The 11,778-nt window shown below is 37.2% G+C and overlaps 2 protein-coding genes across 3 annotated transcripts; both read right to left on the reverse strand.

Moving 5' to 3' along the window:
* Positions 1–701: 701 nt before the first annotated feature.
* LOC143459256 (uncharacterized) lies at positions 702–3,394 on the reverse strand. Of its 2 annotated transcripts, XM_076956320.1 has the most exons (6): positions 3,246–3,394; positions 3,072–3,143; positions 2,954–2,985; positions 2,688–2,756; positions 2,376–2,438; positions 702–1,879 (listed from the first exon to the last, which is right to left on the reverse strand). In XM_076956320.1, exons 2-6 carry the CDS (start codon positions 3,092–3,094, stop codon positions 1,059–1,061), a joined length of 1,008 nt encoding a protein of 335 aa, XP_076812435.1. In that variant the 5' UTR covers positions 3,095–3,143; positions 3,246–3,394; the 3' UTR covers positions 702–1,058. The 2 variants fall into 2 exon arrangements, with proteins under 2 accessions (XP_076812435.1, XP_076812436.1); XM_076956321.1 differs by lacking the exons at positions 2,954–2,985; positions 3,072–3,143; positions 3,246–3,394 and having other exon boundaries at positions 2,376–2,455; positions 2,688–2,758.
* A 2,070-nt stretch (positions 3,395–5,464) lies between these two features.
* LOC143459570 (uncharacterized) lies at positions 5,465–10,733 on the reverse strand. Its single transcript, XM_076956784.1, has 7 exons — positions 10,478–10,733; positions 9,336–10,156; positions 7,959–8,071; positions 7,802–7,827; positions 7,600–7,653; positions 7,457–7,510; positions 5,465–6,653 (listed from the first exon to the last, which is right to left on the reverse strand). Exons 1-7 carry the CDS (start codon positions 10,731–10,733, stop codon positions 5,833–5,835), a joined length of 2,145 nt encoding a protein of 714 aa, XP_076812899.1. The 3' UTR covers positions 5,465–5,832.
* Between the last annotated feature and the right edge of the window lie 1,045 nt (positions 10,734–11,778).

An 11,778-nucleotide genomic window follows, 5' to 3' on the forward strand; every position in this document is an offset into this window, starting at 1 on the left:
CCCATGCATGCAGTCTTCAAGACAGTTGAAGTAAAATACCAGGTAATGTTGGTACATAACAAAACATGGAACAGCGATTGGGAAGTATGTGAAGTATGTGATCCTATACCTGTTACGTGTGAAGCATGTTTGCTTTTTAGTAATCGACTCGATTACTAAACAGAGAATCATATGGGGTGCCGTTTGTAAAAATAAATTTTTGAGAATACACGCTTTCCTTAGTCAACATTTGTCAAATCAGGATGATTTACATTAAATCGAAATGATTTAGTTATATCGGAATCATTTCTTTCTGATTTAAACAAATCGCCCTGATTTAAATTAAATCCTTCAGATATAACTAAGTCGTCCTGATTTAAAAGAATAAAAAGGTCCTATTGCAGGGTGTAAAGGCATTCTATTGCAAAAGCTAGAGATATGTGATTTTATTAAGATTTCATTAAATAAATAATAGACTAAGACATACCAAAGTGACATGCAAAATTTCAGGGAGCCCCATTTGGAATTTTTCGATTAATTGCATTTTTAGTAATTTCACTTTATAATAAAATAAACTAAGAAATTAGGCCTTTTTACAAGCAGATACGGTGCCCTGTTATAAAAACATTTTAGTAAAGTTTGCAAGAGTTTCTAAGCTTGAATATCTTATGCACTTTATTCTGCCTAAACTGGTTCATAAGGGAATTTGCACACTTGAAAAGTACACGCACTCAAGCAAAAGCATTTATTCAGACAAAACACTACAGTAACTGCATACATCTTGCTTCTTTATTTACAGCCATGAATTCATGCATTTACAGTTTGTTGGTAAAAGGAAATCCTTACTACAATATAAAGAAATTAAAGTACAAAAGTAAGTTGTTGTAATACGTTGTATGTGAATAAATGCATATATATTCAAATAAGTTTTTACTAATCTCTATATTTATAAGTCTTCGTCAAATCATTTAACAAAATTGAAATTATATTGAAGTGGAAGTATAAATTTTTACAGCTTTAAGAAGACGTATTGAAAACACATTAATGGTTATAAATGGTAAGAAAAGACCGAACAAGCCTCATATCATAGCTTGAGCTGACAGCAGAGCCCGTTCAGCTTTTGCTAAGCAGTCGGCTCTTTCCAGCTCAGTGTCATAATTGGCTTTCTTTATGGAAGCGACAGCTTCGTTGAGAACCCTTGCAGCGTCTCTAGGTCGGTTTATTTTCATGTAGGTGTTGCCTAAGTTGTTGAGAAACGCACCGTAAAGCTCGTGCTTCTCTGCCTTGCTTCCCAAGCCGTCACGCAGAACTTCCACACCCTTAAGTAAAACAGATTCCTGTGCTTTGAAATCACCAGCCTGTAACAGGCACTGCTCTGTGTGGTGATAACATATCGCCCTCACCAAGCACAGCAAAGCCTTAGGAATGCTTTTTATCCGACTGAGATGGTCATTCACTTTTTGCATATGCGAAATCACAAAACGTTTTATGGCGTTTTTTGATATGCCTTGAGTTCCCAAGAGATTTGTCACAGCAAGTTTTGTGCCCAACGAGCAACGTTGAGCGGTTTCTGTAATATCACCTGAAAGTGTCTCAGTCTCTAACAAATCTGACGCAATTTGATAAAATAGGATCGACTCCATGGAGCTTCCTTTCATCCGGAGATTATCGGCGTGCTTCACAAAGTCTTGGGATGAAAGATCGTTGTTGCTTGTCAAAGCAGAAATTAATTCGCTACGTATTTTATCTGCCTTCTCAAAACGGTCTGTATGTACAAGCGACACAAAGTATCTGGTCAAAACTGGGGCAAAATTAATGCTGGGGCCCAGTTTATACTGTTTCTTCACTATTCCGTATGCTTCCTCGTATCTTCCTTTTGCCATGTAACACGAACTCTTTTCTAAGAAAACAAGCAACGAAAACTGGTAAAAACAAAACCATGTGAAATTTTTATTAATCATATTTGCAATTTCCACACATACGCAAGCACTCCGCTAGGAAAGGCTTAACTAAATTACAAACGTGCACATGCATCTTCTCTATAAGACAATCTGTGTTCGAGCGTCCAGTAATTAACTTAGCCTTATGTTTCTTAAATTTGGAAAAAACTTTATTGTAAACTTTGCTCAAAATATAAGCTCGTTTTAAACCAAGTTCGTTGAGGAAAAGGCGAACTAACTGTTTCTAGTCAAGAAAACAACGAAACGGGAGTTTATGATATTATCATACAGTTTTATTCATGTCTTATTTAAAACCAGGACAACAAATAACTGCGGTTATGATTGTGCAAATAACAAACGAGAAAACTTTTATAACCTTCTAAATTGAAGACAGAAAATTTATGAAACTGCGTCTAATGATCAGTAGTGGCTTTGCATTTTTTTTCAGTGGCTTACCGTCAAGGTCAAACATTTTTTCCAATTCACTGGTCGCTTCTGATGTAGAATTTGCTTTATTTTCTGCACAATAAAACTTCCTATAAATATGGAAACAAGTTAACACGTAATTGCATATGAAGGCTGATGAATGGGAAGAAAATTTAATGTAATAATCTCTCAATACTCGATCTTGATATGGGCGTGCAAGTTGTTATTTGCATTGTCTGGTTATAATACAAAATATAAATAATAATCTTGTTGAGCAGTAGAAGTGTAGATTATTGCCTGCTGTCGTTTACATCACTCATACTATAAGTTGTAGGCAACTACCGTCATCAGTTAATTCCGTTATCCTGGATGACCCTTCTCTGCCATCAGCAGCCTGTCGTCCAGCTTGTGCTGTTTTTAAAATTAACAATATTTACAGGACTCAATGCAGGGACGCTGACGCTACTTCACACAGCCATGATATACCTATACCGCTTGTCACAGTGAACGAAATTATTAATTTGTCTAATTAATTATGTATCAGTTACGTGCACAAATTTTACATCAGTAGTTACTCAGTGCGATACAGGCTTATTTATTATACTGACCAATATGATGCAGGGCCAACATAGCAAGCAAGCTGCAATTTCAAAACAAAAGCATTTAATGCTAGGTTTTATAAAGAGACATAAAACGGCTAAAGCGTTTAAACACAAAGAGTCTTACTTATCGTCCAGTTCGAAGTTCATGGTGATATTTTGTTCCACTGGCCTTCTGTGCAAGAGTGCAAGTTATAGCCTACAGATGAAGTAACTGCTTTAATCAACTTTTGCTTTGAGTTGTAGCGTATATCAGTCTGAACCTCGTTTATTTCACACACTTTGTAAAACTACTTGTTACCTCTATATGACGCAATCGCAAGCACTGAACGAAACTGAAGTTTCGACTCTTGTTTATGTTCTGGAGGCCAATTTGTTGCGCAAATTTTAAAACAGGTTTCTAACAAAGCGTATGGGCGTATAAAACGCACACAGCAGTCAACAAACAGCGGTTATTTGGAAAAAGGGAAATGCCCTTTAGGGTATCAGTGTGGGGAAAACTACAGCATAATAAGACTTTGGCACCGTTTCTAATTCGGTCCAAACAGAATTGGTATGTCTCACATACAGTTTCCTTATTTTAGCATCTTTGTGTATCAGCAGACCGCTATCTGCACCGTGTTTTGTTCCTCAGAATTAATAAATAAATAATTATTCAATAATAATTGGTTGATATAGACTATAGAGTAATGGTGCTGCTGCATATTTTCGTTCACTTCCAAATTTCTAGGAGGTTTATACATATAAAAGCATAAAACATGTTTTGTAATGTCTTGTTGGTAGTTTTGTTCATACAACTTCTTACCGCTCTAAAGTTACATTCTTGTATGTATGTACACAAAATTAACAAAAGTTGTACCATTCATTTTTGGTTGTGTATTAACAATCAACTTTTGTAATAGCCTACTTACTGCATTACAAATGTTTGTACAGACGGTGATTATTTTACCCTCAGTAGAGGTCACGCAACCTGTAGTTAAGGATAAGCGGTTAGGTTAGAAGAAAGACCACGCGAAAAGTTGATTTTAGCTATTTAAGTTTTTTGGATTTAGATTTAGATTAGAAGGTAAATTTCGGTTAGGTTTAGGTTGCTATGCTAAAACAATTAAGTTAGGTTTACAAAAAACTGAGAAAAATAGCTTAGAAAGCACGATTTTTTCCGATGAAATAATGGAAGCAATTTCTGTAACTTTGGTGCTGAGTTCAGGTTTCTGTTGTCACGTGATTACACAAAACTCATGTTGACATCACACGCCCCACGCACACCTCTCACGTCAAACAAAGAAAACGCGCAAAACGAAACTAAGGTGTCATTGCTCCCTTATAAGCGTCCTTCCTTAAAGCCATATATAGAGAGAGGAAGCACCGCATTTCTGCAAAATAAGCAACGTCAGCAAATAATTAGGGGCCACAGTCAAGCAAATATGCAAATGACGCTCGATTGCTACTTCAGCAAAGGCAAAGTCTTATTTGCCGAATTTTATGTTAAGCCTGAAAAACATCTCATGTATCATGACCTATCTCGATTACATTTTACAGCACCGACATAGCAAACAAGGTTTTATAGACAATGACGACTGCACCATATTTACCGTTTTTGCTCCGGCGTAGATTAAACTAGTTGCATTCTTATAGCTTAACCAGCTTGTAAAAAAAAAAAAAGTTTTGTCAGTATATTTTCTATGACGCATAATAATTTCGTTCCGTCACGTATAGTTGTTTTTTTTTAAATTGGCTAACCTTAGAAAAAGTGAAAAAATATTCTGTAAACAAAGGATAGCAATTTGCAATTTTTATCAGCATACCAGTAAAACTATCTAACTTTAACAAACCGCATGGAATAGTATTTCTTGGAACTTGCACAAAAATAACTTTGAAATAATAATTATAATTTTGATACAAAAATAATATAGGAAATGTGGTAAACAGTTGAAAAGCAAAAATGCAAAGACATCCGAAAACAACGCCGCCTTGCATCAATGTTTCCACAAATTTTGTTAGAACGTCTGTTTTATTTGAAAGGTATAAGAAAAATAAAATTTAAAGTAAAAAACACACCTTGTTACCTTGCCTGATACACAAGAGACAGTGCAGAAGTAATTGCAGTCATGCAGCAGAAATTGACGCAAGTAAGAACTTTGATCTCAATACCTTGTTTTTGCACAAACTTTGTTAGCTACTTTGCTAGCCGCAGTTTGTCCTCCTCGGCACTATACATTCTTAATATTTTCATAAGTAGTGTACAGTGTACTGCATTCAAAGGTCGCCTATTAACCTTGTTCATTTCAAATTGTGACATCATCATTGCCAGTTTATATATAATTATAGTAGCAAAGTTGCCATACATTGACAACATCGGCAATATTACTGCTTAACCTAAATTACTAAACATTATTGAAAAAATCATTCACCGGTTTGTTTACAGACAACTATAATCTTTCATTTAAGGTCAACACCTAGTTTGGACTTGTCAGGCACTTCAAACTGTACATAATTGTTAAATTATACAATACCTCTAGCTCTGAGCACAGCCTTTTTTTATTTAATTCAAGTAGCGTGTTCTTTTATACAAGTTAACAATCAACCCATAAGCAGGCTACATACATGACATGTAAAATTTCCACCACGGATTATCGAAATGTAAATGAAACACGAAGTGATTCGAAAAAAAACTATAACAGTACACAGTAATGATAGCAAACAATAATGATGAGCAAATAAATCTTTACAGACAAAATTGGAATGCTATGCAAGACAATCACTAATTTGGTTACTGTAGGCTTACATACATGCACATTTTCAAATCCCGTTACTTGTTAAACGTAAAAAGCTATACAACATGTCGCTTTTGTCGACAAAGAAACAGGGGTTTATAATAAAAGCTGGCGTTAGATTTCGGATTTTAAGATACGGAGAGCGATTTCAGCTTTTTCCATGTCACGTTTACGTTCAGCTTCAGAGGAATAATCGATGGCTTTTTTAAGTGCTGCGATAGCCTCCGTAAAAAGCCTTATCGCTTCATCAGTGCGACCCTGTATCATGTAGGCATGGCCGAGATTATTCAAAATTGTGGAATATATTTGGAACTTGCTGGCTTCTTCACCAAACACATCTCGCATCATTTGAACAGCGGTTTCACCAGTTTCCTCACGCGCCTTTATCTCTCCTAGCAGCCAATAGGCTTGATCAATGCAATGCAAAATAATAGCAAGCACCAAGCAAGATTGCTTTTTATCCAAGCCTGCTAGACCTTTGACGCGTTTATACGAATCACTCATTTGTGAAACAACACGAGTTTTCACAAATGATTTTCGCACCAAGTGTTTCTCCAGCAAATCTCTCACTAGTCCTGACCAGCCAACAACGCATTTTAGAAAGCTGTTGATGGCCTCTTCAGGCTGTGTTTCATTGACAATCAACGTCGCAGCCAGATCGTAAAATAAAAGCGATTCAAAACATTTTGACCGGACTCGCAGTTGGTCGGCATAAGTCATCACATCTTCGGCCGAAAGCTCGGCATTTTGACTCAAAGAGAAAAACTCATTACGAATCTCATACGCCTTGTCGATGCGATCGGTCCGAACCAGCACAACAAAATACTTCACCAACAAGGAAAAACAATTTACAGCAGAACCAAGTTCGTATAACCTTTGTGCTGTCCCATAGGCTTCATCATATTTACCTTCATCAATGTATTGCGCACTTTTTTCTGCAAAGGTTTTAAACTTTCTGTAGATTTTTTTATGTTTCAAAACTTGAAGAAACATATACATCGGCTCTATCAAGTATCAAACAACCAATTTCCATGCAACTATCGATTTTATAATGTTGATGTTATGATTACTGCAATGGGAAATATAATTGGCAGCGTATATATTCCTATACTCAGTGGTGGAATTCAGCCGGTTCGCACCGGTTCGTGCGAACCGGTTTTTGTAACTTTAATGACCTCCAGTTCTTAACAAGCGTTGTTAACCGGTTGTTAAAAGCGTATGTGTTACGGACTTTGTTCCCACATGTTGTTACTTATCATCGTATTTTCGTTTGAAGCGAGCGTTTTTACCAATCAGCACCGTGTACGCGTTTGTTGAGCTATTTTAATCACGTGTTTTGGCACCCTGGTTGTATATAAAGATTGTGCGATTTTAGGAGGGGTGAGTCTGAGTCGGCGTCTGGCTGAGACCAATAAAATGTGGCTTTTCGAGGATCGTCGGTTTGGTTTATTAGCGTGATAACGCTACTCAGTTTCACAGTGGAAAGTGACTCACAGTTATTGGTGTCGCGGTTCACCGTAAGCGTGAAATTAAAACCTGGCTAACTGAGCGAGAAAATAATCGTTACATATGTATTGGCCTATGTGTATATCGGCCCCGGGCCAATATGGCATGCTGCTAGTGAGAGAACCGGATGATAAAATATTTGAATCCCACCACTGCCTATACTGTTTTGTGCCTTGATTAATTACCGTTAACTAAAAGTTAGATAGGACACATGTTGCTTTAAATTTGTTACCTGATAACTGCAACATGCGTTCTATGGCAGTTGTTTCGTTGCTAACTTCATCATCTGTACAAAATTATGAATGACAAAGGCTAAATTCGTTCCTAAATCCATGTAATCTGTATGTGTCGCAGCGAAAAATCAGTTCCACTTACTGGTTTTCTGTAAACCCAATTTCGCCATTTCTTCATTTGCGGCCCTTACTTGCCCTAATAAACAAACAGTGCACATTTACAAAACTGGCAATGTTTTTTATGGAGCAGTGTCCTTTTTCAATGTATTATTAGCAATTAACCTATACGTCAGGCTACAAACTTCCGTAGGCCAAAACACGGTTAAGGATCCGGCAGCACTTACCCGTATGTCGAAGTGCAGTCATAAAGCTGAAAAAGTATTTATCATAAGTGTTATTGCTCTTCGGACACATAAAGTTTCAACAAAACTACTCACATAGGCTACTATATCATATATAGTGCTTTTCTCGCGTATATAATAACTTCTTTGCTGAATTTACCTGTTTTGAGCTTCAAAGTCCATTTCAGGAGCTTGAAAATGGTAAAGTTTGAAGGTATTGAATAAGCTTTCGGAATTTTTCTGTATGCACCTCCTCACATAAATTTGAAGTAGCTACTTTTTGTGGCTAGGTAAAATGATCTACAGCCATTCGAAATACGTGATAAAGTTTCATTCCTGTTTTTGCTTCGAGTGGCGCAATTCTGACAGTTGCTTGACAAGCAGCGGTTGCCTTATACCCAGGGTTGCCATGCTGTTCTTATTTCTACGATTTGTCCTTATTTTGAAGGTTTGTGTCTTAGAAAATATTTTGGTTATTATTTCTAAGAAATTTTCTTATTTTTACTTGCTTCCTTATTTTTGTCTCATTTTTAGGGCAGAGCTTTCCATGTTGGGCATTTCGATATACCTTAGTGCGCCATTTAGAACCGAAGATAGAAACAGCCTTAGTGAAAGTCCAGTCAAGTCCATTTTGCAAGTAAAAGTACACTTGTACAAGACCTGCCGTGAAAACTGTCTGCTTTTTTAGGCACATCGCTTTTTCCTGCGGCCTTTTACATTGAATTGACGTGTCGCATGAATACATTCCGTCCAATAACTTCTGTTCCTTTTTAATCTTATCTTGTTTCCTGGTTGTCCTTATTTTTTAGTCCAGATCGATGGCAACCCTACTTATACCCAACGCAAATAGGTTTTGCAGTACCGTAACACGATTTTGATTCTTCGCACTAGTTATGTCATAAACCACCCGACTAAGTCATAAAGTAAGCGAAAGGTTCTTCTTCGCATACAAATGACACAAAAAGTATTTCAAGCTCGCAAACAACCTGTATGACACAACTAAATTAAAGGGTTACGCGAGCCTGCATCGTTAAAGCTAAACCTTTGCTTAAACGTAACGGCATTCTTTTGAAGAAAACTATTGCTTGAGTATTGCCAAAGCAGATTTTCTAAGGTTGTGAATTTTGCACACCATGTTCAGTTCAACCCAACTATTAACTGTAGTCGTGGCTGTTTAGCAGACAGAGAGAGTTGTGTTCTTCTTCAGGGGAATACACCCAAGGTAAAACTATTTTCTTCACAACACAATTTTGGTGAATTGCTGCTGGTCAAATTGTCTTGCTTGTGCTGGGGGTAACACTTCAGATGCATACTATGCCTACAATAATTCACTACGTCTTTGCATATCTGTTAATCGGACTACTTTAATTTTATTTTACCTTAAAAACAGTAACAAAGTTGGAGTTATATGCGAATACCTAATATCACTTAAATCAACACAATCAATTACAAAAGTAGAAAGAACTATACTACTCTATGTGAGTCATTTGGTATGTACAACAATTAATGCCGTGGGGTCCATGTGGATTTTTAGTTATAATTGTCTGCGAGCAATTTGCAAAGCCATCTCACTTCTTTGCACATCCTCTCTTTTTTCCGCCTCACTGTCGTAGTCTTCTGCTCGCTTCTTCGCCACAATGGCTTGGGAGAAATATTTTGCTGCCTCATTTGGTCTATCCTTCAGCAAATAAGTATGGCCGAGATTGTTTAGAGCACCGCCGTAAATCTGCTTCTTCTCCGCATCTTTTCCATGCCCGTCTTGCATGATCGAAATGGATTCCTTCAACGAGGCTTCACGCCCGCTAAGGTCACCGGCAAGGAACTGGCATTGCTCAATGTGGTGAAAGCAAACAGTTCGAATAAAACTTAGACTTTTTTTGTCGATGCCCTTCAAGCCAGCGATTTGATCATTTATCTTCCGCAACACGGGTATCATATGGTCTCTGATCAATTGCTTTGAAGTCTGCTGATTTTCTATCAGGTCGGTCACTGCAGTTTTAATGCTCTGACTGCACCTGTGAAGAATGTTCACACTGTCGCCAGGGTTGCTTTCATTTTTGCAGTAAACAGCAGCGATTTGAAAGAAGAGGATAGCGTCAAAATTTTTCTTCTTCTTCATCAACTCTGCCGCAAAATGTTCTGTGTCCGCGGCAGAAGTATCAAGAAGTTTTTTCATCAATGAGATGATTTCATCACGGATTTTGGCGGCTTTGTCAGGGCGTCCGGTTTGCATCAATGAAACGTAATACTTTACAAGAACAGGTAAGAAGTTGAGTTGGTCCCCTATCTTGTATTGCTTCTTAACCAGCCCATAGGCTTCCTCATATTTGCCTTCCTTTATATATGTTGCACTCGTTGCTAAAACGTAAAGCTTGAAAGCAAACTACATTGGACATTCACTAATTAGAATATTATGGTTACCACAGTGGCCTGAATTATAGACAGCTTATCAACCCAACGATCTATTGTGAAAAGCTGATTGATGTGAAGTTCAATCATATAGTACGGTTTAAAGTTTTAAAGTACTTTTGTTTCCTTTCAAGGAGCGCAAATTTTGTTAAATTATATCGCTTGCTTTGCAAGATTACTTGCGAACTAGTATGCACTGAACTTTGTTAAATGAACGTACTTAGCAAACACTCTTATTGTTTATAGTACATTAATTCGCGTTTTACTTACCATCCAAGTGAAACAACTGCTCGATTGATATTGAGGACTGATTATTACACTGGCCAACAAAAAAACATTTTTTTTTGAGTGCCAAAGATATTTTGATGGTTTCTGGGTAATTTTGGGCTGCTGAGTCCGAAAATAACATTCGTTTCTTTGAATTGGCTCTAGTTTTTGAGATATCAATGTTTTTTATTTTTGACGAGAGAAAAATCGTTAACTTTAGTATCTGCCAATTGTGAACACAAGCATCAGTAAAATGCATATTGGAAATGTCTCTTAGGCAGTATGCATTACTTATTTTGGACCAGATACTCCACTATGTCTATTTGTTATTGTAGCATCCCATTACTTCAGAAACAAGGCATTGAAAACACTCCATTTTCGGCATCATTCTGATAAGCTACAGTTTCTTTGTATTGTTCACCACATGTACAGTGTAGAGTACTCCCTTCAGTTATCACATCATATCAATATCTCATTTTATAGCTATATTGTTGTAGACTAAAGATGCTGTAATCAGAATTTAATAGTTCTGTAGCCAGAGAAAGGAATACCACGAGTCAAGTTCAAGCTATTGCTCACATAAGTAAGTTTGGAAAACGTGGAGGTTTTTTGTAATTCAAGTGAGAATTGAGTTCATTAGTGGAAGTTTGACAATATGCTTAGGCCTTGTCACTGGGAGGATGCATTTTCCTGTGACTGAATTGACAACCTGTCACATTTTCGTTCAGTATATATATGCTCTGCAAGTGAGAGCAGTGGAAGTGTGTTCGAAAGCAGTCCATTCATTCCAGAGCCATTCAAGCAGGAGGAGCTGAGCGATCTTATCAGGGATCTCAACTTATCCAAAGAAGCAGCAGAAATTTTGGCATCCTGACTCAAAGACAAAAACTGCCTTGGAACCGGAGCTTCAATAACATTCTACCGTACAAGAGAGAAAGAATTACTTCCGTATTTTAGCCAACAAGATGACCTTGTTTACTGCAAAGTGCAAAGACATCGAAGGGCTTCTGCTGAAAATGGGAGTGCCACAATATAGACCTCAAGAGTGGCGCTTATTCATAGACAGTTCGAAAAGGAGTTTGAAATGTGTATTGCTACATAATGGTAACAGATATGCATCTCTCCCAATTGGCCACTCAACAAAACTAAAAGAAGAGTACAACAACATTAAAACGGTATTACAGAAACTGGATTATGACTCTCACCAATGGTTAATCTGTGTAGACTTGAAGATGGTAAATTTTTTGCTTGGCCAGCAAAGCGGATATACAAAATACCCATGTTTTATCTGCTTGTGGGATAGC

The sequence above is a fragment of the Clavelina lepadiformis genome, chromosome 5 (genome assembly GCF_947623445.1).
Source record: "Clavelina lepadiformis chromosome 5, kaClaLepa1.1, whole genome shotgun sequence".
Lineage (NCBI taxonomy): Eukaryota > Metazoa > Chordata > Ascidiacea > Aplousobranchia > Clavelinidae > Clavelina > Clavelina lepadiformis.

Bases quoted from the DNA above. Each gene is read 5' to 3' on its own strand.
- LOC143459256 (XM_076956320.1), bottom strand. From the start codon at position 3,094: ATGAACTTCGAACTGGACGATAA. The intron at 2,757-2,953 runs GTCAGTATAATA...TTTTAAAAACAG, and splicing joins GTTGGCCCTGCATCATATTG to CACAAGCTGGACGACAGGCT. The intron at 1,880-2,375 runs GTAAGCCACTGA...TTGTTTTCTTAG, and splicing joins AAAAATGTTTGACCTTGACG to AAAAGAGTTCGTGTTACATG.
- LOC143459570 (XM_076956784.1), bottom strand. From the start codon at position 10,733: ATGCATTTTACTGATGCTTGTGTTCACAATTGGCAGATACTAAAGTTA. The intron at 8,072-9,335 runs TAACTAAAAATC...CACAAAAAGTAG, and splicing joins AAATTGCTCGCAGACAATTA to CTACTTCAAATTTATGTGAG. The intron at 6,654-7,456 runs GTAACAAATTTA...AAACCTTTGCAG, and splicing joins ACGCATGTTGCAGTTATCAG to AAAAAAGTGCGCAATACATT.